Source organism: Neoarius graeffei, chromosome 1 (assembly GCF_027579695.1).
Source record: "Neoarius graeffei isolate fNeoGra1 chromosome 1, fNeoGra1.pri, whole genome shotgun sequence".
Classification (NCBI taxonomy): domain Eukaryota; kingdom Metazoa; phylum Chordata; class Actinopteri; order Siluriformes; family Ariidae; genus Neoarius; species Neoarius graeffei.
In genome coordinates, this window is record NC_083569.1 from 50,156,759 (window position 1) to 50,182,403 (window position 25,645).

General features: G+C 40.0%; 1 protein-coding gene across 13 annotated transcripts in view; it reads left to right on the forward strand.

The window, feature by feature from the left end:
• Positions 1-25,645, forward strand: part of ank2b (ankyrin 2b, neuronal) — a 359,605-nt gene that overhangs the window by 323,411 nt on the left and 10,549 nt on the right. For 9 of the 13 annotated variants that reach the window (XM_060933349.1, XM_060933287.1, XM_060933279.1 and 6 more), the window contains 6 exons: positions 9,006-9,083; positions 9,430-9,561; positions 9,905-10,051; positions 10,244-10,430; positions 10,509-10,584; positions 19,785-20,897. In XM_060933349.1, the coding sequence (XP_060789332.1) occupies positions 9,006-9,083; positions 9,430-9,561; positions 9,905-10,051; positions 10,244-10,430; positions 10,509-10,584; positions 19,785-20,897 (1,733 nt within the window). Of the gene's footprint in view, positions 1-9,005; positions 9,084-9,429; positions 9,562-9,904; positions 10,052-10,243; positions 10,431-10,508; positions 10,585-12,563; positions 19,396-19,784; positions 20,898-25,645 lie in introns of those variants that run through there. The other 4 variants (XM_060933358.1, XM_060933367.1, XM_060933261.1 and 1 more) reach the window with 3 other exon arrangements.

Genomic DNA, 25,645 nt, shown 5'->3' on the forward strand with positions numbered 1-25,645 from the left:
CAGTATGTGGTTTGGCATTGTCATGTTGGAAAATGCAAGGTCTTCCCTGAAAGAGACGTCGTCTGGATGGGAGCATATGTTGCTCTAGAACCTGAATATACCTTTCAGCATTGATGGTGTCTTTCCAGATGTGTAAGCTGCCCATGCCACACGCACTAATGCAACCCCATACCATCAGAGATGCAGGTTTCTGAACTGAGCGCTGATAACAACTTGGGTCGTCCTTCTCCTCTTTAGTCCGAATGACACGGCGTCCCTGATTTCCATAAAGAACTTCAAATTTTGATTCGTCTGACCACAGAACAGTTTTCCACTTTGCCACAGTCCATTTTAAATGAGCCTTGGCCCAGAGAAGACGTCTGCGCTTCTGGATCATGTTTAGATACGGCTTCTTCTTTGAACTATAGAGTTTTAGCTGGCAACGGCAGATGGCACAGTGAATTATGTTCACAGATAATGTTCTCTGGAAATATTCTTGAGCCCATTTTGTGATTTCCAATACAGAAGCATGCCTGTATGTGATGCAGTGGCGTCTAAGGGCCCGAAGATCACGGGCACCCAGTATGGTTTTCCGGCCTTGACCACAGAGATTCTTCCAGATTCTCTGAATCTTTTAATGATATTATGCGCTGTAGATGATATGTTCAAACTCTTTGCAATTTTACACTGTCAAACTCCTTTCTGATATTGCTCCACTATTTGTTGGCGCAGAATTAGGGGGATCGGTGATCCTCTTCCCATCTTTACTTCTGAGAGCCGCTGCCACTCCAAGATGCTCTTTTTATACCCAGTCATGTTAATGACCTATTGCCAATTGACCTAATGAGTTGCAATTTGGTCCTCCAGCTGTTCCTTTTTTGTACCTTTAACTTTTCCAGCCTCTTATTGCCCCTGTCCCAACTTTTTTGAGATGTGTTGCTGTCATGAAATTTCAAATGAGCCAATATTTGGCATGAAATTTCAAAATGTCTCACTTTCGACATTTGATATGTTGTCTATGTTCTATTGTGAATACAATATCAGTTTTTGAGATTTGTAAATTACTGCATTCTGTTTTTATTTACAATTTGTACTTTGTCCCAACTTCTTTGGAATCAGGGTTGTATGAGAAGCTTGTGGAAAGCTACCCACTGGAAACCCCACTGAAACTTGACCCACTGAAAAGCTGATATAGTCACTTAAAGCTAAAATAATCTGGCTCTAAGCTATTATTTTGAAATTACCTCTTATGGAAATAAAGTAAACCCTCACAAAGGAAATGCATGAAACATTGAAATGTATGGGAAGTTGTGAAAAAATTGGGTGTAAATGTCTTTGGACAAGGTGTGTGTAAACTTTTGGCCTCTAGCAATTAGTATGTAATTAATATGCATGTATGTGCACATAAATGTGTACTTGACAGAAAGTAAACGTGCTGACATCACACATCACATCACATTATCTCTAGCCGCTTTATCCTTCTACAGGGTCGCAGGCAAGCTGGAGCCTATCCCAGCTGACTACGGGCGAAAGGTGGGGTACACCCTGGACAAGTCGCCAGGTCATCACAGGGCTGACACATAGACACAGACAACCATTCACACTCACATTCACACCTACGGTCAATTTAGAGTCACCAGTTAACCTAACCTGCATGTCTTTGGACTGTGGGGGAAACCGGAGCACCCGGAGGAAACCCACGCGGACACGGGGAGAACATGCAAACTCCACACAGAAAGGCCCTCGCCGGCCAGGGGGCTCGAACCCAGGACCTTCTTGCTGTGAGGCGACAGCGCTAACCACTACACCACCGTGCCGCCACGTGCTGACATGATCTTGAATATATTGTGAATAAATTTAGACCCATTTTCATTGATTAATTATGGTATGCAATATCTTTCATTAAATAGATTACTTACAATATTTTGTGCAGTAAGGACCATAAAAATACATTACCACACTATGTAATGTAATGACGTGTTTAATTGTTTATTTGGGGTGGAATCAGTACCTACTAGATACTCACCTATTAGAATATATAGGTTAATAAGCTTTGCATGGAAATAACTTGACTTACATTACGTGTGTGTGAATGTTGCTTGGGAATGGGTGCAAAACAGTATGATCATCTTTAATTTTGACACCTTATGCATTGCATGTTGCTCTAGTTATTATTATTATTATTATTATTATTATTATGTTTAAGTTTTAATTTAAACTTGCCTAATTCACAGACATAAGAAGCAATTGGTCATTACTTTCATCACTTTATTCTTGAAAACCAATACTAGTGTTATATCACTGGCTTTCTTTTGGAAACTAAAAAAAAAAGTTTTTGAACACATTGTTTATTTCTGTTTGTCTCAATTCACCCTAATTCATTTTTGTAGTAAACCTGAGTTTGCGAGTTTACTTGAATAAATGTTTATCTGCACTGGTCTTCCACTGAGAACCTTGTGTTTGTTTGTTTTTTTTTTAATTAATTAATTAATTAATTTATTTATTTATTTATTCATTTATTTAAACTGATATTTTAGTTGATTTTTCCCATTGTCTTGAATGTGTGAATGTGCTTTTGTGTGGATTTCAGATAAGCAAGTTATTTCCTGCTTATTCCCTTAAGGTCTATAAAATTTGGCTATAATTTGCTTTGCAGTTGTTATTCATCCCTGTAAGTCTGTTGTCTGTCCTTTGAGTCTTTACTGCACTCTTACAACATTCAATCCTGTTCTGTTCCTTGAAACTTTGTGCCAATCCAAACCTGATCTCTTTTTCAAATCTTTGTTCCCTTTAATTTAATTTTTTGTTTAATTTGCTCCTTAAATATCCTCCTTGTAAACGGAAGATGAAGAAGAGACGGAAAATTCTACAGAGACATCCATCCTGAAAACCCACTTGATTCGAGATTCTCCTGCCCTTGCAAGCCCAGATTTACTCTCTGAGGTGTCAGAGATGAAACAAGATCTGATCAAAATGACTGCCATTCTGACCACTGATCCCTCTGAGAAGTCAAACTCTATGCATGGGGGTAGTCTAGAGAAAGGGGTGGAGGAGGTGTCAGGGGAGCCTTTTGAAATAGTGGAAAAGGTAAAAGAGGATTTGGAGAAAGTCAATGAAATTCTAAGGAGTGGGACCTATGAAGATAAGGTTGTTGAAGAGTCCGCAGAAGCAGAAAGTCGTCCATATAGAAAGGATGAGGAGTGGGTTCTTCTTTCAGACTGTGAAATTGAGGAGGCCAAAATGATGGCAGCTTTTGAGACCCAAGAAGCACTTCTTAAGGATATTCGAGGTAGCCGAGGGTCACAGACACAAAAGGGTATAGATGGAGACCATAAAGAGTACTTTCTAGATGCACCAGTGTCATCTGGAACTGCAGTGCAGGAGAGTGTGCTACAGGAAAAGTTCACTGAAGTTGTTTTGCGCAAAGGTGGCAAGAAAATTGTACCAACTGTGATCAAAGATACTAAAGTACATGTGGCTGAAGTGAAAAAGCCCATTCGTAGAAAAGGGCCTCATGGACAGAGTGATGAATACAATGTGTCCACTTCAAAAACGGGTTCTGTTAGTGAGAGAACAGAAAAAACACATCGAGATGATGGCCTCTTACATGCTCCCTCAAACCAAAAAATGTCACCTGTGTCTCCAGTAGTTGAAGAAACGCCCATTGGCTCAATTAAAGACAAAGTTAAAGCTCTTCAAAAGAAGGTGGAGGAGGAACAAAAAGTCCGCAAGCAGACTGGCAGCAAACCCTCTCCTGGGTCTTCAGAAAAAAAATCATCTTTTATTAAACAGCAAAAAACACCGACTGCTAAAAAAACACAAGCTCCCATAAAATCACCAAAACATGAGTCAGAGAGACTAGAAGAGACTATGTCAGTAAGAGAACTCATGAGGGCTTTTCAGACAGGTCAAGACCCTTCAAAGGGAAAGTCTGGACTTTTTGAACATAAAGCAAGTTCTGGTCCAAAACACACGAAAACAGTTCAAATAAAGGAGACTCTGTCCTCACAGTCCCAGTCTCAAGCATCAGCACATGGACTAGAAGTGTCACGTGAAACTATAAAATGTGTTGGCCCACAGAAAACAAAAGAATTTCAGATTAGCACAGAGATACAGCATTCTCAAGACTTAAGTTCCATTGTAAGAGCAGAACCAGAAGACAGTGTTCAGTATCAAGAACTTAAAATGCCAAAAGTGCAAGATGAGGTTACTTCTGCCTTACAATCAGCGGAGCCTACAGTCAAGACAAATTTGGCTACTCCGTTAACCCAAGCTTTATCTAAGGACACTAGAGTGTCTCAACTTTATAGCGGCCCAGATCCACTTGATGACAGCTCTGACAGTCACAAAATTGAAGGGCTAGCAGTTTCTCCTTGTGCCAGTGTAGGCGAAGCCCACATGAGCTCAGAAGACAGTGACAAACATGAAGGCATGGCAGAAACTCTGGATACAAGTCCTGAAAGCCTTTCATCATCACCCAAACAGCCAGGTCAATACATAGATGGAAAGCTCTCAAAAGTAGAAACAGTTACAGCCAAAGATGAGACAAGTACACTATCTAACTCCTCTTCCACTGGTGCAAAGACAGCTGATGATCAGGCATCTACAGCAACTCTTGGATGCTTGTCTGTGAAAAATGCAGTGGATTATCCCTCAAAAAGTGAGTCTCTGTCTGCTTCTCAGGGCAAAACTGTTAAATTTGTTGGTGAAAAAAATTCTGTTGGTGAAGACATTCCTTTGACATCATCTAAACCACCAAAATCTCGAAAACTAATGAAAAGGGTTTCTGAAACAATAGACAGTTTTTTGAGTGATGAAGAACCATCAGATGGTCAACAACTATCAACCTCAGCTGACTACCTGGCTACAAGGGCTGACACACAGGGTTATAGTGGTTTAGTACTGCCTCTTAGACATCAAGATTCAGAGACCATTAGTCCAGTAGCTGATGATTCTATAACCATTAGTCATAAGGACTCATTAGAAGGTAGCCCCCTTATGGAAGACAACTCCTCCCATAAATCCCCAGACTCAATTGAACCTAGTCCAACCAAAGACTCCCCATGCTGTGATTCTCTAGAAAGCAGCCCTGTAGAACAAAAAAACATCATGACCTTGCCTCCTACAGTAGAGCAACCCAGTGTGACTACAGGGCACCCGACATCCTCCAAAGCTCCTGAGATACCCCCAGAAAATTTGCATAGACTCCCCAGAGACCAGGAGGGTAGTGTCGACGATGACAGTTGCAAGCAGACATCTCAGCTGACAAGTTCGGGTAAGAGTCCCTTTTCCCCTGACACCCCAAATTCTGAAGAGGTAAGTTATGAGCTCAATCCCAAAACCCCAGACCCTATGGTCCTGTCCATGTTCCTAATTTCATCTGCCATACCCAAGGTTGCAGAGGGAAATGTGTTGGAGTGTGTCATAACCCAAAGGAAATTCACCCCTGAGGAAGAGATGTTTAAAATGGCTGCCAAAATAAAAACATTTGATGAGATGGAGCAAGATGAAAAAGACAGAAAGGGCAATAGCAAAGATATCTTCTCTCAGACCATGAATGAGTCTGAAAGCATCATATTGATTGGGCCTGAATCCAAAGTTGAAACAGCTTCAGTGGATGGCCTTGGGCCTACTGTGACAAAACAAGGGTCAGAGGTAGCACAATCTATTGAACCTACTATTAAAGTACAACCTCCCTCTCCTTTTCCAGCAGGTGTACATGAGATCCCTCAAACATCTGAGGACATGGCCCACACTGCAGCATCAACAGATGAATCAGCAATGGAGGGACCTCAGTCTGTCTCAGAAAAGCATACTGCAAAAGCCCATCAGATCCCTCTACAAAAAGAAATGCAGTCACATAGTATGAAAGAGTTAGAACAGTCCAATAAACAATTGCTTAGCAATGAAGAGATGGTCAATATACCTCCTGAACTAAAAGAGGAAAGCCAAAGAAAGTCAACTGAAAGCAAACATGATGATAAGGGTGGAAAGCAGAAAGATGCATCAGCCTACGAGGGAGTTTCTAGCAAATCACATAGTCAGATAGAATGTAATATAACAGGTGATGTTAACTGTGATCACATAAGGCCTGCAGGGACATCTGATCTAGGTTTAAGCAGGGAAAGTCTCAGGGCTGAAACTGATTCGTTGCCTGGTATTATTAGGCAAGCAAGGGAAACATTTAAACCAGAAATATGTATTTATGATGACACCGAAGATGATGATTTAGATGAAGAACTTCCTAAAACAAAGTCTAGAGGGGTAACTGCAAAAACTCTGGCAGACAACTGGAATACTATACGAGAAGATGATGATGCCTTTGCAGCAAGAGTGAAAGAAGAGGAGCAAAAGATTTTGGGTCTGGCAGTAGATCGACAGTCCCAAGGTGCAACTCCAGACACCACACCGGGAAGGACACCCACCGAGGAAGGCACACCAACAAATGAACAAAACCCTTTCCTTTTTCAAGAGGGTAAACTATTTGAAATGACTAGAAGTGGAGCAATAGACATGACCAAAAGGGGATATGAGGAGGAAGGCTTTGCTTATTTTCAAGTAGTAGAGCAACCAATCGAAGAGGCACTTGTAGAGGATAATATGGAAGAACCTAGTGCAGACTTTACAGGAGCAGAAAGAGAGGTTACCATAAACCTCACTGTGCAGATTAAACCAGAAGATACTGAGGAATTTTCAAAAGAGCCTACAGACATATCCCTTCCCTCCATATCTGAGGATGATCAATCAGATATAGTTTCTAAGTCAGATGCCTCACAGTCTACAATCCCCATTAAATTGGCTGTTTCTGCTTCACCTAAAACAAGTAAAAACAACATTGCAAAAGAAGCTGGAGAAATAAAAACAGAAAAGGTAGCTGAAGATAGTTCTTCAGAGGCTGATCTTGGTTCTTCAGAAACTATCATAACTGATGTCCAGACAGCAGTGTCAACAGTAACCAGATCAGTTTATTCCCAGCAGAACCAAGAGTCCTCAGATTCTTCCCCAGAGGATGAGCAATCAGTGATAGAGCTACCCAAAGCTCCAGAAAAGACACCCCAAACTTCCAAAATGATATCAAAGTCAAAAACAAAGCCTGACTCTAAAGGTAACACTGCATCTACTAAGAAAAAGTCCTCCTTCTCTAAGGAGGAGGAGAAGCCAAAATCAAGAATCCCTATAAAAGCAATTTCCCACAAATCGGAGACAGAACATGATTTATCTGTGAGATCTCCTAAGGAGAAAAAGTCTAAATTACCTGTAAAACCTGAAACAAGGAGAAAATCTGAGACAGACACAGGTCCCTCTGTAAGCTCCAGAGTGACCAGGTCTATCAAAGCCAAGAGCTACTGTGAAAGTGATTCTACAAAGAAACCAGCAAAAAAGGACCAGGGTCGTCCAGCAGGTACTGAGCTGCCCAACAAATATAAGACATTACCATCAAAGCTACCTGTCAGGGGAAAGCCTGGTCAACCAACTCATACCACTGCAACTTGCAAAAAAGATCAGCCATCCGAGAAGCGCAAGAAGTCGATTGATTTTTTTGAGGAGATTAGTGATGAGGCAGCTAAGCTAGTGGAGAGGTTAGCCCAAGCAGAAAAAGAGAAAGAGGAGGCAGCTGCCATGTCGGACGATGAAAGCAGCACCATAGATGTCTCAGTAATAGAAAGTGAGCCTTTCCCTGACATGCAGATGCCTCTTCCTGAGGACCCATTGGTCATTAGGCCTCGATGGGACGACCCTGTTGAGACGCAGATGGAAAGAATCCCTGCTGATAAAGCCCAAGTCCAAAGTCAAGGTATCCCCATCATAAGGGGCCCATTCTCTCTCTCTCATCTGCCTCAGCACGTTAGCAATGAAGGTGCTGCCTCTCTGTCTTGTAGCTAAAGCTTCAACTCTTTCTGGTGCTTTTGTGACGTTTGAATTGTGTTTGTGTCTGTCTTCTTTCCTTGTACGTGTTAGAGTATTGTCAATAATGATTTTGTTCATTGATTTTATGAATGCTATTTGTATTAGAGAGTTAATCTTCAGAGCATGCTGAAATGGCCGCTGCCATACATCTAGACATTTATGGATACACATACAGTATGGAATGACGTTTGCCCTTTTGCATAATTCCCTAAGTTTACTGGCAAATTACAATATTTTTCATGAAACTTCCTGCAGTGCACTATAGGTCATAGTATACACCAGAACAAAATAAATAAAAACCTTTACAGTATTCTTAGACAATGTGTTCTGACATTAAAATGTATATTGGAAACCCTACCTAATCACAGATAATTTAACTAATCACAATAATCGCTATTTTATTTCAATGTTTGATAAGTTTTGGTTAGAATTCAAACATAATTCAAACACATTAAAAATAAATACGAAAAGTAGTTTAAAGGCAAGAGAAAGCCAGTGATTACATACAGATGGGTGACAAATTAAAGGGAAAAAAACTGGTATCTGTATTATTCTGTGGGAGATATTTTGCTAGCATGGTTTGTGCTCACTTTAGAGTGAAGAGTGGGATGGGATGAGAGTGATCTCTTCCAGGATGGCAATGCCCCATCCACAGGGCATGAGGGCTCACAGTGTTTTAAAAATGATGTAAATATTATACTTTGGTCTTAGCGGCCACCGGATTTCAACCCAATTGAACATCTCTGGGAGATTTTGGATCAAATGTGTTAGATAGCACTTTATACCACAATCAGCAAAACACCAACTCAGCAAATATCTTTTGGAAAATGCTTCTTCATCCCTCCAGTATAATTCCAGACACTTGTGTCAAGTCCCATCAAACCTATTCTAACAGCTTGCAGTGGAACAACACTTTTCAGTATTTTTTCCCCTTTTCATTTGTCACCTACTTGTATTTCATTTACATTTTGTGTACATTAGTGGTGGATATGATCTTTTTTTTTGTTTGTTTTTTTTGTTACTGCTTCTGTTCAAAATTATAGGGACCATATTTTCTTAGTTCTTTAGTATGTGTTTTGGTGATGGCATATTATGTGTCTTGACCATGGCATTTGCAGTGGATCCACAGGATGAGCTTGACAGGAAGGAAGGACGATTGGCTGTAATGGCTGATCATCTTGGTTTCAGCTGGACAGGTAAAAGCAGCATTAGTATGCTCTGGTGATATCACAGGAACATTGACAGAAACATCCATACACCATCCATATCCCCTCTACCTCTAGCAAATTTTTTTTAAATCACGCATTATGCGTGTGCTCTGAAAGGTTTACTACTTGCTTTCAGTCAGGTGGCAGATGATATAAATCTGAACACACAGTGGGTTGGATGGCTTTTTATTCTGTAATAAACTATGTACAATTTAAACAGAACTCTGACATCAGTAAGTGAACATAGCTTTTCCTCCCATTAAAATTCAAACAATATTATTTGCAGTTCTGTCTTTTCTTTCAAACATTGCTGTGTTCTCTACTGTTCATCTAGAGCTGGCTCGTGAACTTGAATTTGATGAAGAGCAGGTCAATCAGATAAGAGTAGAGAATCCAAACTCATTACAAGACCAAAGTCATGCACTCATAAAACTATGGACAAAAAGAGAGGGGACAAATGCTACAGGTAGGATTGTTAATCACTTTCTAAAAGGGAACAACAAAGTCACTTTGGTACAATTATTTCAAGTATTGTATTGAAGACTCATTTAAATGATTATCTCACTGGTTCTACTTTTTATTTGCCACTAATGGAAACCAAGACATTGTTAAATTGCACTGTGTGTCATAATAAAAGATGACTAAAGAAATCTGTCTTGATTTGGAGTGGATAATATTGTTATTAGACATCATGGAATCAGGCATACTGTAGATATGGTTATTTAGCTTAAATTTCAAATTTGAATGGTCAAAAGGATCATAAACAAAATGCATATTTAATGTGTTGAATCTTTTCAAATTCTCTACAGAAAGCATTTTGATCTCAAAGCTCACGAAGATTAATCGTATGGACATTGTACATCTCATTGAAGCAAAGATCGTACAGTCCACTCAGGACCATTCATCATATACCTATGCAGATATGGAGCAGTCTATATCACTGGACCACAGTGAAGGTAACCATAACATCCACTTTGACAAATATGAAAATAATATTTCTAATTTGAAAGAAGAGAAGATAAGATTAGGCAAATCTAATTGCCATTGAATCCCTGAGTTAGATGAGAATCTATTGCTAACTTTGTAACTCACAATGTCTTGCCTTCATTTTTAAAGCTAGAATTACAGCAGTGTTATATCCCCTCCAGGTTTCTCAGCTCTTCACGAGGACATCGACAGTCCTAGGCCAGTCCGCCACACAGAGCTCACTTCAAGAAGGCCAAAGTCTGAGGGTCAACCTCCATTAGTATCTGCCGAGGATCTCTCTTCTAGTGTATCTTCGCTCAGTGATACCCAGAAAGAGAAGTCACAGCTGCACACAGATAAAGCTGAAGAGTGAGTCATTTGAAAAACTCAAATCAGTCATTTATCAAACCAAAACTACTTTATTGTTAAAATCATATTTATTTACAGGGTGGCTGCAGGCTCAACACTGTCTGGTTTTGAGATGATTGGTCTAAGACAACAGTTCCCTGGCACTGTCAAAAAAGTAAGTCCTTTCTTTACCCTGTACAAAACTACACCATGGAGGCTCCAGTCTCAACAATATGGCCCAGTTTACAAAGAAGGAGCTGTTTCCAAACTACCATCAAAAATTCCAGCACAGCAGTTAAATCCCATTAATGATGAGGCTTTACAAGAGTTAGGAGCAGCTGGGGGTCAATCTGAGCACACCCCTATTGATACTTGTACTGAAGGGAGCATTACATCCACTGAATTACCAAGAGACTGCAGACAAAAGAAAATAGAATTAATAATGACAGATTTTGAAGATACCTTGTTGGAATCTGAGCATAGTGAGGCAGATTTCAGTGAGCTCTCTGTGGAGCTCAAACAAGCAACTGAGGACTATGGTTCCCATTATGCATCTTCTGTGTCACTTCCATTCTTTCAGCCATCAAACCAAAAGGTTTCTCACAAAGTCACACTAGCACAAGCTTCATCGGTAACAGAAAATCCACATTCTGAGATGGACACAGCAATCCCAGAAGCCAAGGCAAAACCGGTGTATGAACTGCCAAGTAACCAAAGGCTAAGTGATGAGTACATGAAGCATCATGTTGAGGAGATTTCTGATAAATTCTACAAAGCCCTCTTCAGTGAAGATGACGTTTTGGCAACGGCTCTTGGCAAAGATATTAACATAGTTACAGAGAGTTTTGAATCATCTGAACATGAGGGTATCACTGTGAACAAAGTGGATGCAGCAGAGGCCTTAAATGTTGATCAAGTTGTTTCTGTAGCTTCAGAAACAACCAACACAAATATTTCCACCAAGGAGCAACTTCAAAACATTAAGATAGTTTGTAGTTCACCCCTGAAACAGCTGTTGCCTTGGCATGAGGGTAAAATTTCAGCAAGTAATATTGACTCTACACTTGGTCAGATGTCACTTGACTCAGCAACTGGGCAGGCAAATTCTTTATCAAATCCTATCATGGATGAGTCAGATTATTTAAAGTTCAGTACCAGATTTGAAGTACACGCACCAGAGTCTAAGATTAGAGCAACAAATTCCCAGTATGAAGCAAAATATTCCAGTGTACTCTCTAATTCAGTTTCTGACACTAGACCTTTCATGCAAGATTATTTGATGTCTTCAACCGAGTTTCGATCATCATCACCAGTTTCTGTATCTGAATATGAAGCTGACTTGGAAATATCTTTGCACGAATATAGATCCTTATCGCCTGAATCTACTGTTTCACTACCACCAGACTCACCAATTCCATTTGAGTACAGATCAGGCTCACTAGATTCATGTATGCTGATAGATGAATTAAGAGAATGTTCACCTGAATCTGCAGCATCAGGTACTGAACAAAAACTACTCTCTCCTGATTCTCCTGTATCTGATTTTAGACCACATTCACCACTACCACCAGTTTGGGAATACGTAGCACCAGAATTTACTATGCATGTGGACATGCCTAGGATTTCTGCTGACTCAGATCAGTTGTACACTTTTGATGTGCATGAGTCAAACATTCATTTCAGTCCACAAAGCTCTTTAATGGTTACTGATGAAATAGATAGACCAATTTCACCAGGATCATGGACTGAATGTAGATCATTTACACCTGAATCAGATGGATCTCTTTTTCCTGGGTCCTTTACCACTGACACATTAGACAGAGAACTATCTCCTGAGACTCCCTCGGACTCTGAGCATGATGCTTGGGATTCTGATATCTTTGTGGATAGATCATCTGGCCCTGGATCAACAGTATCGTTGAATGAGTATATATTATTTTCTTGTGATTCACCAATACCCAGTTTTACACCAGAAGTATCTGACTATTTTACGCAAGTGGTGGGATCTATATCATCATCTCCTGAATCTGAGATTTCAGATTTAGGGGATGAATTGTCATCAGAATGGTTGTTTGAAGGGCGACCATCATCTCCTGAATCAGCAGCATCAGTCAGTGAATGGAAATGTCTTTCACCTGATTCACCGCTACCTAGCTTTGTTCAAAATCTGTATGAAATCATGTCTACAAAAGAATGCAGATCTGTATCAACAAAATCTGATCTTTCAGAAAGAGAATGTGAGCTTATTTCTCCTATAATATTTTCAGAGGAAGGTCGACCTTTGTCACCTGATTCGTTTTCATCCGTAAATGAACATATACCTCTTTCACCTGATTCCCCAATACCAAGCTTTTCACCAGTTTGTGAATTGTATACATCTTTAGGATATCACTCTGAATCACTTGAGTCAGATCTTTCAGACAGAGAGGACATATTGATCTCACCCACGAGAACACTGTTTGATAATCGGCCACCTTCACCAGATTCAGCATCATCACTAAATATCCCTGGACCACCTTCGCCAGATTTAATATTACCTGAATATAAAAAGAAAGGGACAGATTGTGATATCTTATTGCATGTCAATGAAATATCTTCATTTCAAATAGAATCTTCAAATATCCTTACATCTGAAGCCGAACGTAAGTTGTTGCAAAGCCATTATTTCAGGCAACAATCCCCTGAGACTTTGGAAACTGATAACCGCTTAAACAAATGTGATTTAGAGGGTCTGTTACTTCCTGATTCTACCAAACCTTTAAGCAAACAAATAGCAATCATGGAATCTGAAAAGACATCCAATGAATATGCCTCTGAAAATATCACAAAGCCTCTGACTTTATCTGCTAAGGTACCTGCTAAAAAATGTCAAAAAACAAAGTTATCAAAAAATGCAAAACACAAAGAAGGGAATGCCCATCTCACTGACCAAGTTGAATCTACTTTGACACATAGACTTAATAGTCCCAAGGACTGTAAATTAAGTACATCATTAAAAGGAGCAGATGATCAAACCTTAACCACAGAGCCATGTGACTCTTTGTCCAGTCATGAATCAAAAGCAATTGGGTTGTCAGAAGCTAGGCCTATACAAATCCAAAACCAATTTAATCTTGAAAAAACCTCGATCAAGGAAAGTGAAATTGCAGCCACCAAGAGAAATGCTCACAACTTTATTAGTAAAGTAAATGATCCCCAATACAAAGGTAAAACATTCTGCACCAACCATGGTGATTTTGAATATATTGTAAAAACAGATGAGAATAGACAATTATCACCTGATTCACCTATACAGCAGTTCAGATCATTTTTTCCTGAGAGTAGTTTGCAGATTTCTGGACACAGATCATGCTCACCTGAATCAATATATTCTAATTCAATAGAAACTGAATCATTTGCTGGAGACCTGCTTAATGTAGAGCAAAGGCCAGAGTCACCTGACTCATTTCAATCAGAACTTGAATCTAGACCCCTTAGCCCCGACTCCATCCCAGAATATAGGCCTATTTCAAGTGAATCTATAATCTTAGTGTCAGACATTAGAGGATCTTCACCAGATTCAGTTAGTGCATGTAGACCACTATCTCCAGATTCACCAATACCACAGTACTCAGTGATGTTTTGTGAACTACTGCCAGTAGCAGGATGTCGATCGTCTTCACTTGAATCTTTAGCATCAGGTTCAGATTGTGAATTAAATAATTTGAGTTTCATAAGTTCAGACTGTAGAACTTCACCTCAATCTATAGCATCATTAGCAACTGATGAATGCTTACCCCAAGATTCACCAATACCAGATTTTAGGTCTTTGTTTCCTGAACATGCACTTCCAGTTTCTGGGTATAGATCATGTTCACCTGAGTCAATATATTCTAATTCAATAGAACATGACTTGTTTCCTGGAGACCTGTTTGATGTAGAGCAAAGGCCAGAGTCACCTGATTCAGTTCAGTCAGAATTTGAAGCTAGACCCCTTAGCCCTGACTCCATCCCAGAGTACAGGCCTATGTCACCCGAATCTATGATCTTAGCATCACACTTTAGAGGATCCTCACCAGATTCTATTAGCTCATGTAGATCACTGTCTCCAGATTCACCAATACCACAGTACTCAACAATGTTCTTTGAACTACTGCCAGTAGCAGGATGTAGATCATCTTCACTTGAATCATTAGCATCAAGTTCAGATTGTGAATTAAATAATTTGAGTTCCATAAGTTCTGACTGTAGAAGTTCACTTCAATCTATAGCATCATTAGCGACTAATGAATGCTTATCCCAAGATTCACCGATACCAGATTTTAGATCTTTGTTTCCTGAACATGCACTTCCAGTTTCTGGGTATAGATCATGTTCACCTGAATCAGTATGTTCCAATGCAATAGAACATGACTTGTTTCCTGGAGACCTGTTTGATGTAGAGCAAAGGCCAGAGTCACCTGATTCAGTTCAGTCAGAATTTGAAGCTAGACCCCTTAGCCCTGACTCCATCCCAGAGTACAGGCCTATGTCACCCGAATCTATGATCTTAGCATCACACTTTAGAAGATCCTCACCAGATTCTATTAGCTCATGTAGATCACTGTCTCCAGATTCACCAATACCACAGTACTCAACAATGTTCTTTGAACTACTGCCAGTAGCAGGATGTAGATCATCTTCACTTGAATCATTAGCATCAAGTTCAGATTGTGAATTAAATAATTTGAGTTCCATAAGTTCTGACTGTAGAAGTTCACTTCAATCTATAGCATCATTAGCGACTAATGAATGTTTATCCCAAGATTCACCGATACCAGATTTTAGATCTTTGTTTTCTGAACATGCACTTCCAGTTTCTGGGTATAGATCATGTTCACCTGAATCAGTATGTTCCAATGCAATAGAACATGACTTGTTTCCTGGAGACCTGTTTGATGTAGAGCAAAGGCCAGAGTCACCTGATTCAGTTCAGTCAGAATTTGAAGCTAGACCCCTTAGCCCTGACTCCATCCCAGAGTACAGGCCTATGTCACCCGAATCTATGATCTTAGCATCACACTTTAGAAGATCCTCACCAGATTCTATTAGCTCATGTAGATCACTGTCTCCAGATTCACCAATACCACAGTACTCAACCATGTTGGTTGATGTAGTGTTAGTAACGGGATGTAGATTGTCCTCTCCTGACTCTATGGCTTCAGATAATGATTATGAGGTTAACATTCTCAGTACTGCAGATTCTGATCATAGACCATCATCTCCTGAATCAATGGCATCAATAGATGAGAACACACAATTATCACCTGACTCGCCTATCCCAGCATTTAGACCATATTTCTTTGAGAGTGTTCTTCCTTTTCCTGAATGTAGATCATGTTCACCTGAATCAATATGTTCTAATTCAATAGAATATGAACAAATGTCACCAGAGTATGTGATCTCAGTGATAGATATGAGAAGCGTCTCGCCAGATTCAGTTAGCTCATGTAGACCACTGTCTCCAGATTCACCAGTACCACAATACTCAACAATGTTAGCTGAGTTACTGACAGTAAAAGGACCTAGATCACCCTCTCCTGAGTCTATGGCTTCAGATGAAGATTATCAGTTTAATGTTCTCACTGTTGCAGATTCTGATCACAGACCTTCATCACCTGACTCAATTGCATCAGTAGATGAGAACACACGATTAGCACCTGACTCACCTATCCAGGCATTCACACCATCTTTCTCTGAGAGTGCTCTGCCAATTTCTGGACATGGATCATGTTCACCTGAATCAGTATGTTCTAATTCATTAGAATATGAATTATTTGCTATGTCACCACAGTCTTTGATCTCAGCATCAGAGATTAGAGGATCTTCACCAGATTCAGTTAGTGCATGTAGACCGCTGTCTCCGGATTCGCCAATACCACAGTACTCAGGATTGTTCTGCGAGTTAATGCCAGCAATAGGGCATAGACCATCCTCTCCTGAGTCTCTGGCTGCAGATAAAAATTATGATGATGATGATGATGATAATGAGCTGAATGCTGATCATGTGACAGTTTCTCGGGCATCATCACCTGATTCCATGAAATCAGCAGATGAGAATAGACCATTATCACCTGACTCACCTATACAACAGTTCAGACCATTTTTTCCTGAGAGTAGTTTGCCAGTTTCTGGGTATAGATCATGTTCACCTGAGTCAATATATTCTAATTCAATAGAACATGACTTGTTTCCTGGAGACCTGTTTGATGTAGAGCAAAGGCCAGAGTCACCTGATTCAGTTCAGTCAGAATTTGAAGCTAGACCCCTTAGCCCTGACTCCATCCCAGAGTACAGGCCTATGTCACCTGAATCTATGATCTTAGCATCACACTTTAGAGGATCCTCACCAGATTCTATTAGCTCATGTAGATCACTGTCTCCAGATTCACCAATACCACAGTACTCAACCATGTTGGTTGATGTAGTGTTAGTAACGGGATGTAGAGTGTCCTCTCCTGACTCTATGGCTTCAGATAATGATTATGAGGTTAGCATTCTCAGTACTGCAGATTCTGATCATAGACCATCATCTCCTGAATCAATGGCATCAATAGATGAGAACACACAATTATCACCTGACTCGCCTATCCCAGCATTTAGACCATATTTCTTTGAGAGTGTTCTTCCTTTTCCTGAATGTAGATCATGTTCACCTGAATCAATATGTTCTAATTCAATAGAATATGAACAAATGTCACCAGAGTATGTGATCTCAGTGATAGATACGAGAAGTGTCTCGCCAGATTCAGTTAGCTCATGTAGACCACTGTCTCCAGATTCGCCAGTACCACAATATTCAACAACGTTGGCCGAGTTACTGACAGTAACAGGACCTACATCACCCTCTCCTGAGTCTATGGCTTCAGATGAAGATGATCAGTTTAATGTTCTCACTGTTGCAGATTCTGATCACAGACCTTCATCACCTGACTCAATTGCATCAGTAGATGAGAACACACGATTAGCACCTGACTCACCTATCCAGGCATTCACACCATCTTTCTCTGAGTGCGCTCTGCCAATTTCTGGACATGGATCATGTTCACCTGAATCAGTATGTTCTAATTCAATAGAATATGAATTATTTGCGATGTCACCACAGTCTTTGATCTCAGCATCGGATATTAGAGTATCTTCACCAGATTCAGTTAGTGCATGTAGACCTCTGTCTCCAGATTCACCGATACCACAGTACTCAACGATGTTGGTTGATTTAGTGTCAGTAACAGGACATAGATCATCCTCTCCTGAATCCATGACTTCAGATGAAGATTATGAGTTTAATGTTTACACTGTTGTGCCTTCTGATTATAGACCAGCTTCACCTGATTCAGTAGTATCAGCAGATGAAAATGGACCACTATCACCTGACTCACCTATTCCAGAATTTCAGTCATTACTATTTGACAGTACTTGGCCAGTGTGTGGATATAAAACACATTCACCTGAATCAGTACATTCAGAAACTATAGAATGTAAAGGTCTTGAAGGAGATATATTTACTGCTGAACAAAGAAGAGTGTCAGTCGATTCATCTGGAACTACATCATATGCTCAATTTCAAGAGACTATCAAATTGATGCCTGAATACAAACTTGTATATAAAGCTATTCCTTTGAACCTCATATCTCACATACATGACCCACATTACAAGGGGGAAATGTTCAGTCCCAAAACAGGTCTATTTGAGTATACTGGCTGTAGAATGAAAATTGTTCAGACTTGCAAAATGGATGAGTCAAATAGCATCACTGGTCAAGGCGGTTATAAAATACCCGCTCTTAATCATGAGACTTCCCAAATTTCTAAGCAAGTCCACAACATTTCGACTCTACCCCTTTCTGAAAACCAAACAGCATTATCAGATTTATCCTTAACACAGTCAAGGAAATATGCTAGGGAATCTTTTGAATTTCCTGAAGAAAACTCTACTGATTCTATATCTCAGTACACATCCGAAGGATATGAATATCTGGAAATTTCAGATGATCTCAGAGCTTCATCACCAGAGTCTATTAGATCTATAAATGAATTCAGATCTCTTACACCTGATTCCCCCATACCTGAGCATATGCCTTATACAATGATTTTTCAGTATGAAAGTCGACCCCCTTCCCCAGAGTCTGTGTCTTCTGTCAATGAATTTCAAAGACTTTCCCCTGACTCTCCTATACCTGAATTCTTATCCGCTTCACCAATTCCATATGAACATAATGTTCAATTTAGGCAGTTGTCTCCGATAATGTCTGATTTACAAAAATGTGATATAACCTGGATGTCTTCAGAATATGCATCACTTTGGCCAGAAACTAAACAAAGGCCAGTATCACCTGGTTCTGAATTGTCAGAATGCGATTCAAGATCATTATCATCCCCCATATTTTCTTTTGAGTCTGCATGCAGATCTCCATCCCCTGAAGCACTGAGGGAACTAGAACCCATTGTATCTATTACACCTGACTCTCTGATATTTGATATTGATTGCCGCCCAGAATCCCCTGAGTCAGTAACATCTCAAACACAGTGTAAAGACTCCACGCCAGACAACACATCTCACTGGGCAAGTGATGTTGCATTGTTCCCCATTATGACGGATGAACAATGTAGGCCAGACGCTAAGGTGGTTTCTGAATCAGACTTTGCAACTTCAGCACAGAACCAGAAGAATTTCAATTATGTCTTAAATAGTGGTAGGAAAACACTGCCCTGCTGGCATGAATTTGTCTTGGAACCAGAACAAGAGGAAAAGATTAGTGAAACCAGAGAGGCACCCCCTCTAGAGATGAACAAAGTCAAGAAAATGTCTTCAGGTGATGGAGATGGTAGAAGTATTTTAAGCATCCAAGGAGATCTTCAGAAAATTAAGGCAGTTAAACAGGAATTGGAGCTTCAGCCCAAGCAGGGTCCTGAAGAAAGCTCTGACAGCCCTACCTCCGAAATAGGCCAGGAGGAATTCAAAACCAGGGTAAGCAGCTTAGCATGCTACTGTGATTTAGTTGCAGTGTATGACACCCTGGAGAAATCCAATAACATTTGTGTCATGGCAGAACAATCTTTTTTATTCTTTTTGATTCACTAACAAATTCACCCAGAATGTGACTTCACCTTTAGAAACTTTACAATTAGTGTAGTGAATTCTGTGAATGCTACCTAACATGTCCTGAGACCTTTCAAAAGGGTTTATATCTAAGATCTGCATGGTTAATTGTGAAACAATTCACAAAGTCTTGTGATTTGGTGTTCTCAAAACATAGTGCAATTATCATGAGAGTGCATACTGTATGTCTGCATGAATGTGATGCAAATAGTGTAGCAAAAGTATATATCTGATTTCATGCTTATCCTCCCTTTCAGGCTCTGCAGGCTAAAGTCTCAGAAAAGGATATTCAGTCAAAAAAACAGAATTTAGAAATAAAAAATAAAAATACCAGTGGCAGTGAGGTAGACTCCTCACAAGTCCAAAACCAAAGCACCAATGTAACCATTTTAGAACAAAAAGCAATTGCATCATCTTTGGCCAGTGAAGGTAACATACAACCAGGTGTAAGTGACCCAAACTCACTACACTGTATACCTGAGGGAAGAACAGTCGGTAGTACTGATCTGGACAATGTATGTCCCATGACATCACTCAAGCAGTCATTTGAGCAGCCAAAAGAAACATCTGGATTATGTCAAATACATACAACACCCTTCCACTTCAGTCAACAATCTCACAGGACAGTGACTCCTAATTTAATTATTTCAAGTTCTCCCTCCTCTGATGTGATATCAGCTTCTGAAAGAACGCCATTTTTAGGAAGCAGTGTGTTACCCACTGATCTGGGTTCTGTGACACCTGCGTCTAGTGAATTATGTTCTAACCAAGAGCCATCTACTTTTCATCATGTAATTTCCGAATTTGAGAAAACAGTGTCTGCACGTAGTACTGATGACCCAAAGTCAGTCTCCAATCAAATATGTCCCATGGAAACTGCTTTAGCTCCGAGTTCATCTGAGATATCTCAACCTACAGCTGAGAGGTTGACAGATTTTGATCTGAAAGCCAAGCCAACGCCTGTCCAAGCAGATAGTTTAGATTCAGATACTGAGTTCTTTGACTGTCCACAAACATTTTTAGACATATCTGAACCCGAGCTGCGATCAGAAGAACTTTTTGATTCTGAAGCAGTTTACCATGTTGAAGAATCCCCATCTTTACCAAACACTCCAGCCTATGACAACTTGCTGGCCACGTCCAAAATAACAGAAAAGTCAGAATTAGACAGTCAAGAAAGCCCACGCCCAGTATCCTGGGGAAGTGAGGAAATTGATTTGCCCATTGTTCTTGAACCAGAGGATGAATGTATCGGTGAGCATGATGAAGAGATAGCATATCCTTATGGGTATGCAGATGAGCATTCCTATGCAGAAGAGTTACCTCCAAGGCAAGGAGGCCAATATGATGATGATGATTCTCTGGGAAGGGTAAGCCTTTGAGTGAGCATGAGTGAAACTAGAGCTTGAATAGTTTGCTTGTTGGGTTGAGAGTCGCTGTCCCATGACTGAATCTAATATACTGACCTCCACATGACTTGATGTTTTTCTTAAAATATTTACCAGCAAGCACAAGTTTGATATCTGAGTGGTGCAGCATTGATGGATGACATATACCTACTCAGTCCAGATAAAGTTCCCATGAAAAGCAATGAGAGAAATTATTTTATTCCATATTATATTTCCTCTTGAAACAGGAAGTATGGCGGAGATGGTGTTGAAAAGGTTGAATGATTTCCATAACAGCCAATTAGAGAAATGCCACACCTCATGCCAAATCAAAATGGATTTGTCTCTGACCTCGCAAAATAGCTAAATCAGAGGCCACAAGTTTAAATAGAGATTGTTTTCAACTGCACAGGATGCCGCATTGCCAATTTGCCCACTGTGACTGCCATATTTTGCATCAAAGAGCATAGACGTCCTACCACGGTCCCTCAGATTGATTGACCGTAGCTCATTTGTTACCAGCGTACAGTGGTTTTACTGCTTTTCTGCAGCAGTGAGAGAATTTGGCTATCCACAGGGTAGTGGGAAAAGATTGCTGTTTGTCTGTAGGTGGTAAAATAAAACCGTGCCAAGAAACAAGCTTTTCGGACAATTCTCTTTCTGTCACACACACATACCATTGTTTAACACACATTAAACTCATCTCATCTCATCTCGTTATCTCTAGTCGCTTTATCCTTCTACAGGGTTGCAGGCAAGCTGGAGCCTATCCCAGCTGACTACGGGCGAAAGGCGGGGTACACCCTGGACAAGTCGCCAGGTCATCACAGGGCCGACACATAGACACAGACAACCATTCACACTCACATTCACACCTACGGTCAATTTAGAGTCACCAGTTAACCTAACCTGCATGTCTTTGGACTGTGGGAGAAACCGGAGCACCCGGAGGAAACCCACGTGGACACGGGGAGAACATGCAAACTCCACACAGAAAGGCCCTCGCCGGCCACGGGGCTCAAACCTGGACCTTCTTGCTGTGAGGCGACAGCGCTAACCACTACACCACCGTGCCGCCCCTCACATTAAACTCATTTTCTGTATATTAAACTGGAGTGGGAATGAGTGCAGGCACACAAACATGTAAAATCCAACCATCTTTTCACAAGAACAAGGGATTATTTGGAAAGGCAATAACACGCAGGAGGCTGCACAACCACAACTACACAAATGGTCATGTTTGATAGTAACTTGTCCCACCCGGGTTGTTTCCAGGAGTGAGATAAGTGTGTTCTAGGGCACATTTGATTGGGTGCAAATTGGATGAGGACAGGACTGATCACAGATGATTTTTCACCATTTTCCCAGAAATCATTGCCCATAAAATTAAAAGGATATCTTTCAAACATGTAAATATATGTGCTGTCTTATTTGTGTCAACAGCAACAAGAGTCTCATACAAAAAAACTCTAAAACACCAATTTTGATTTCATGGGGACTTTAAATGCAAATTATTTTAATGATTTTCTCATCAAGCTCACCTTCTGAATTTGATTGCTGCCTCTTTTTTTAATTATTATTATTATCCCCCGCTGGCTGAAAGGCCCAAACCCCCTTTGGGCCTTTCAGCCAGCGGGGGATAATAATAATAATTTAAAAAAGAGGCAGCAATCAAATCCCCCATTCATTCATTCATTCATTCATTCATTCTGTCCATCGGTCGGTCAGTCAGTCAAAGGGTGCCCACCTTCTGAAATCAACTCCTCTCACAATTTTTGGAGGAATTTCACTAAACTTGGCAGGATTCGTTGTTATACGTCGGTAATACGCATATTGTAATTTCGTTAAACTGGGTCACATTTTACCAGAGTTACAGCCCTTGATTAACAAAAGTATAATTTGACAATTTCACGAGAGTGTGTTTTCCTTCTGAAATCAACTCCTCTCTTAATTTTTGGAGGAATTTCACAAAACTTGTCAAAAGGCATTGTTAGTAGTACACATATTATTGTGTTCAATTTGGTTGCATTTTACCAGAGTTACAGCCCTTGATTAACAACCTTGTACTTTCACAATTTCATGAAGGTGTGCTCGCTTTCTGACATCAACTCCTCTCACAATTTTTGGACGAATTTCTCAAAGCCCGGCAAAAGGCCTTGTTATATGACGGTAATACGCATATTGCGATTTAATTGCGTTTGTGAAAATTTTACTAGAGATTTGACCCTTGATTAAATAACTTGTACTTTGAGAATTTCATGAGGGTGTACGTTCTTCTGAAATCAACTCCTCTCACAATTTGTGGAGGAATTTCACCAAACTTGGCAAAAGGCTTTGTTATATGGCAGTTATACGCATATTGAAATTTCATTTAATTTGAGCAGATTTTACCAGAGTTATGCCCTTGATTATTAACAAACTTGTACTTTGGCAATTTCATCAAGGTGTGCTTGCTTTCTGAAATCAACTTCCCTCATAATTTTTATTATCCCCCGCTGGCCGAAAGGCCCGAAGGGGGATTATGTCGTGGCGATGTCCGTCCGTCCATCCGTCCGTCCCGGGAAGAGTACTCACCTTCTGAAATCAACTCTCACAATTTTTGGAGGAATTTCACGAAACTTGACAGGATTCTTTGTTATATGTCGGTAATATGCATATTGCAATTTCGTTCAATTCAGTCGCATTTTACTAGAGTTATGGCAGAGTTGCCAGCGGGGGATATTGTGCTGTCAGAGCACTCTTGTTATCCTTTGCCTGCTTTCTGCTTAAACAGCCTAAAATTCCAGTGTCATGCAATGTGTATTAACCTGAAACAATTCTTATCTAGTATTTTATTTGGCTAAAATAAAGCTGATGAAAAGATAAAAATACTAACAGTGGGCCTCATTTGTCAATCTTTTAGTTGTGTGTAAATGTTTAAGTCAAAAAAAAAAAGTGCCACCCAATTTTAAAAGTTTCAGAAACGCTGATTCATTATGTTGAATAACAATCACCCATTTGGTGACACCTGTAAAAGTCCATTAAAGACAAAGCTCAGAGTGCTGAAATAATATTTATAATGCAAAAAAAGACTTTTACAGAGGTACAAGTGAACATTATTTTTACTCATGTTGAAGCCAATAAAAATAAAATTTATTTAACAGTGTAACAACCCATTGAAAAGGCCAAACTCTGGAGCCAAATTAAAGAAAAGGTGTGAAAGAGGCAAGATGAAAAGAAAAGGGTTTAATATGAAAAGAAATATGCAATATACCCAGGTGATCATGGATGCCAAGCACATCATACAGGAAAACTATTAGCTTTTTAAAATATAACTAACCTTTTTTTTTTTTTTAAAGTCAAAGTCTTGGCAACTCATCTCATCTCATTATCTGTAGCCGCTTTATCCTGTTCTACAGGGTCGCAGGCAAGCTGGAGCCTATCCCAGCTGACTACGGGCGAAAGGCGGGGTACACCCTGGACAAGTCGCCAGGTCATCACAGGGCCGACACATAGACACAGACAACCATTCACACTCACATTCACACCTATGGTCAATTTAGAGTCACCAGTTAACCTAACCTGCATGTCTTTGGACTGTGGGGGAAACCGGAGCACCCGGAGGAAACCCATGCGGACACGGGGAGAACATGCAAACTCCGCACAGAAAGCTCAAACCCGGACCTTCTTGCTGTGAGGCGGCAGCGCTAACCACTACACCACTGTGCCGCCACTGTCTTGGCAACTGTCAGCCAGAAATTTTTTGCACACCAATATGCCCTCCCTGAAACTGTTTTCAAAAAGCAGGAGGGTGTCATAGGAAGTCATGTAGCACACTCGGGATTATACGATACACTGCAGTATGAGGCGTATCAGATCGGTCACTTATCAGTCACTTCTAATGAAGTGTTGCACAGCATAAAAAGAAAGTGGGAAATGGAATCAAGTTATAAGCTGAGCTGTTACAGCATGTCCTTTTATTCAGCGCCAGTCTTATTTGAATGACTGGTCTCATTTGTCTTAATTGACAGATATACAGTATCAGTCAAAAGGTTGGACACACCTCAAACTGACACACAGGTTTTTTTCTGTATTTTGACTATTTTCTACACTGTAGAACAATACCGAAGACATCAAAACTACAGTATGAAATAACACATGGAACATAGATGGAATTATGTGGTAAAAAAAAAAAGTGTTAAACAATATGCTTGATATTTTAGATTCTTCAAAGTAGCCAGCGTTTACCTTGATGATGCTTTACACACTTAGCATTATCTTAACCAGCTTCATGAGGTCGTCACCTGGAATGCTTTTCAATTAACAGTTATGTCTCGTTAAAAGTTAATTAGTGCAATTTCTTGCCTTCTTAATGCGTTTGAGCTCAAACAGTAAATAATAAAAATACACAACTGTAGTCATCCATATTATGTCAAGAAGCGCTCAATTAGGTAAAGAGAAATGACATCCATTATTACTTTAAGACGTGAAGTGACTTTTAATTCATAAAAATAAAGAAAAAAACCCCACTGAATTAGGCGTGTCCAAACTTTTCCCTGATACTGTATGTTGGCTTGCATTCTTCATTTTGTACATTTATATTTAATATTGCTTTAGTTAATGCCATTAATAGGAAACAAATACATTAACGGAAATACGCAGCTACTTAAATGTGACCGCATTATCCACTTATAAAAGTGTAATAATTCATCTCAAATGTTAGGATTTGAAGGCAATTCATCGAGGTTTAC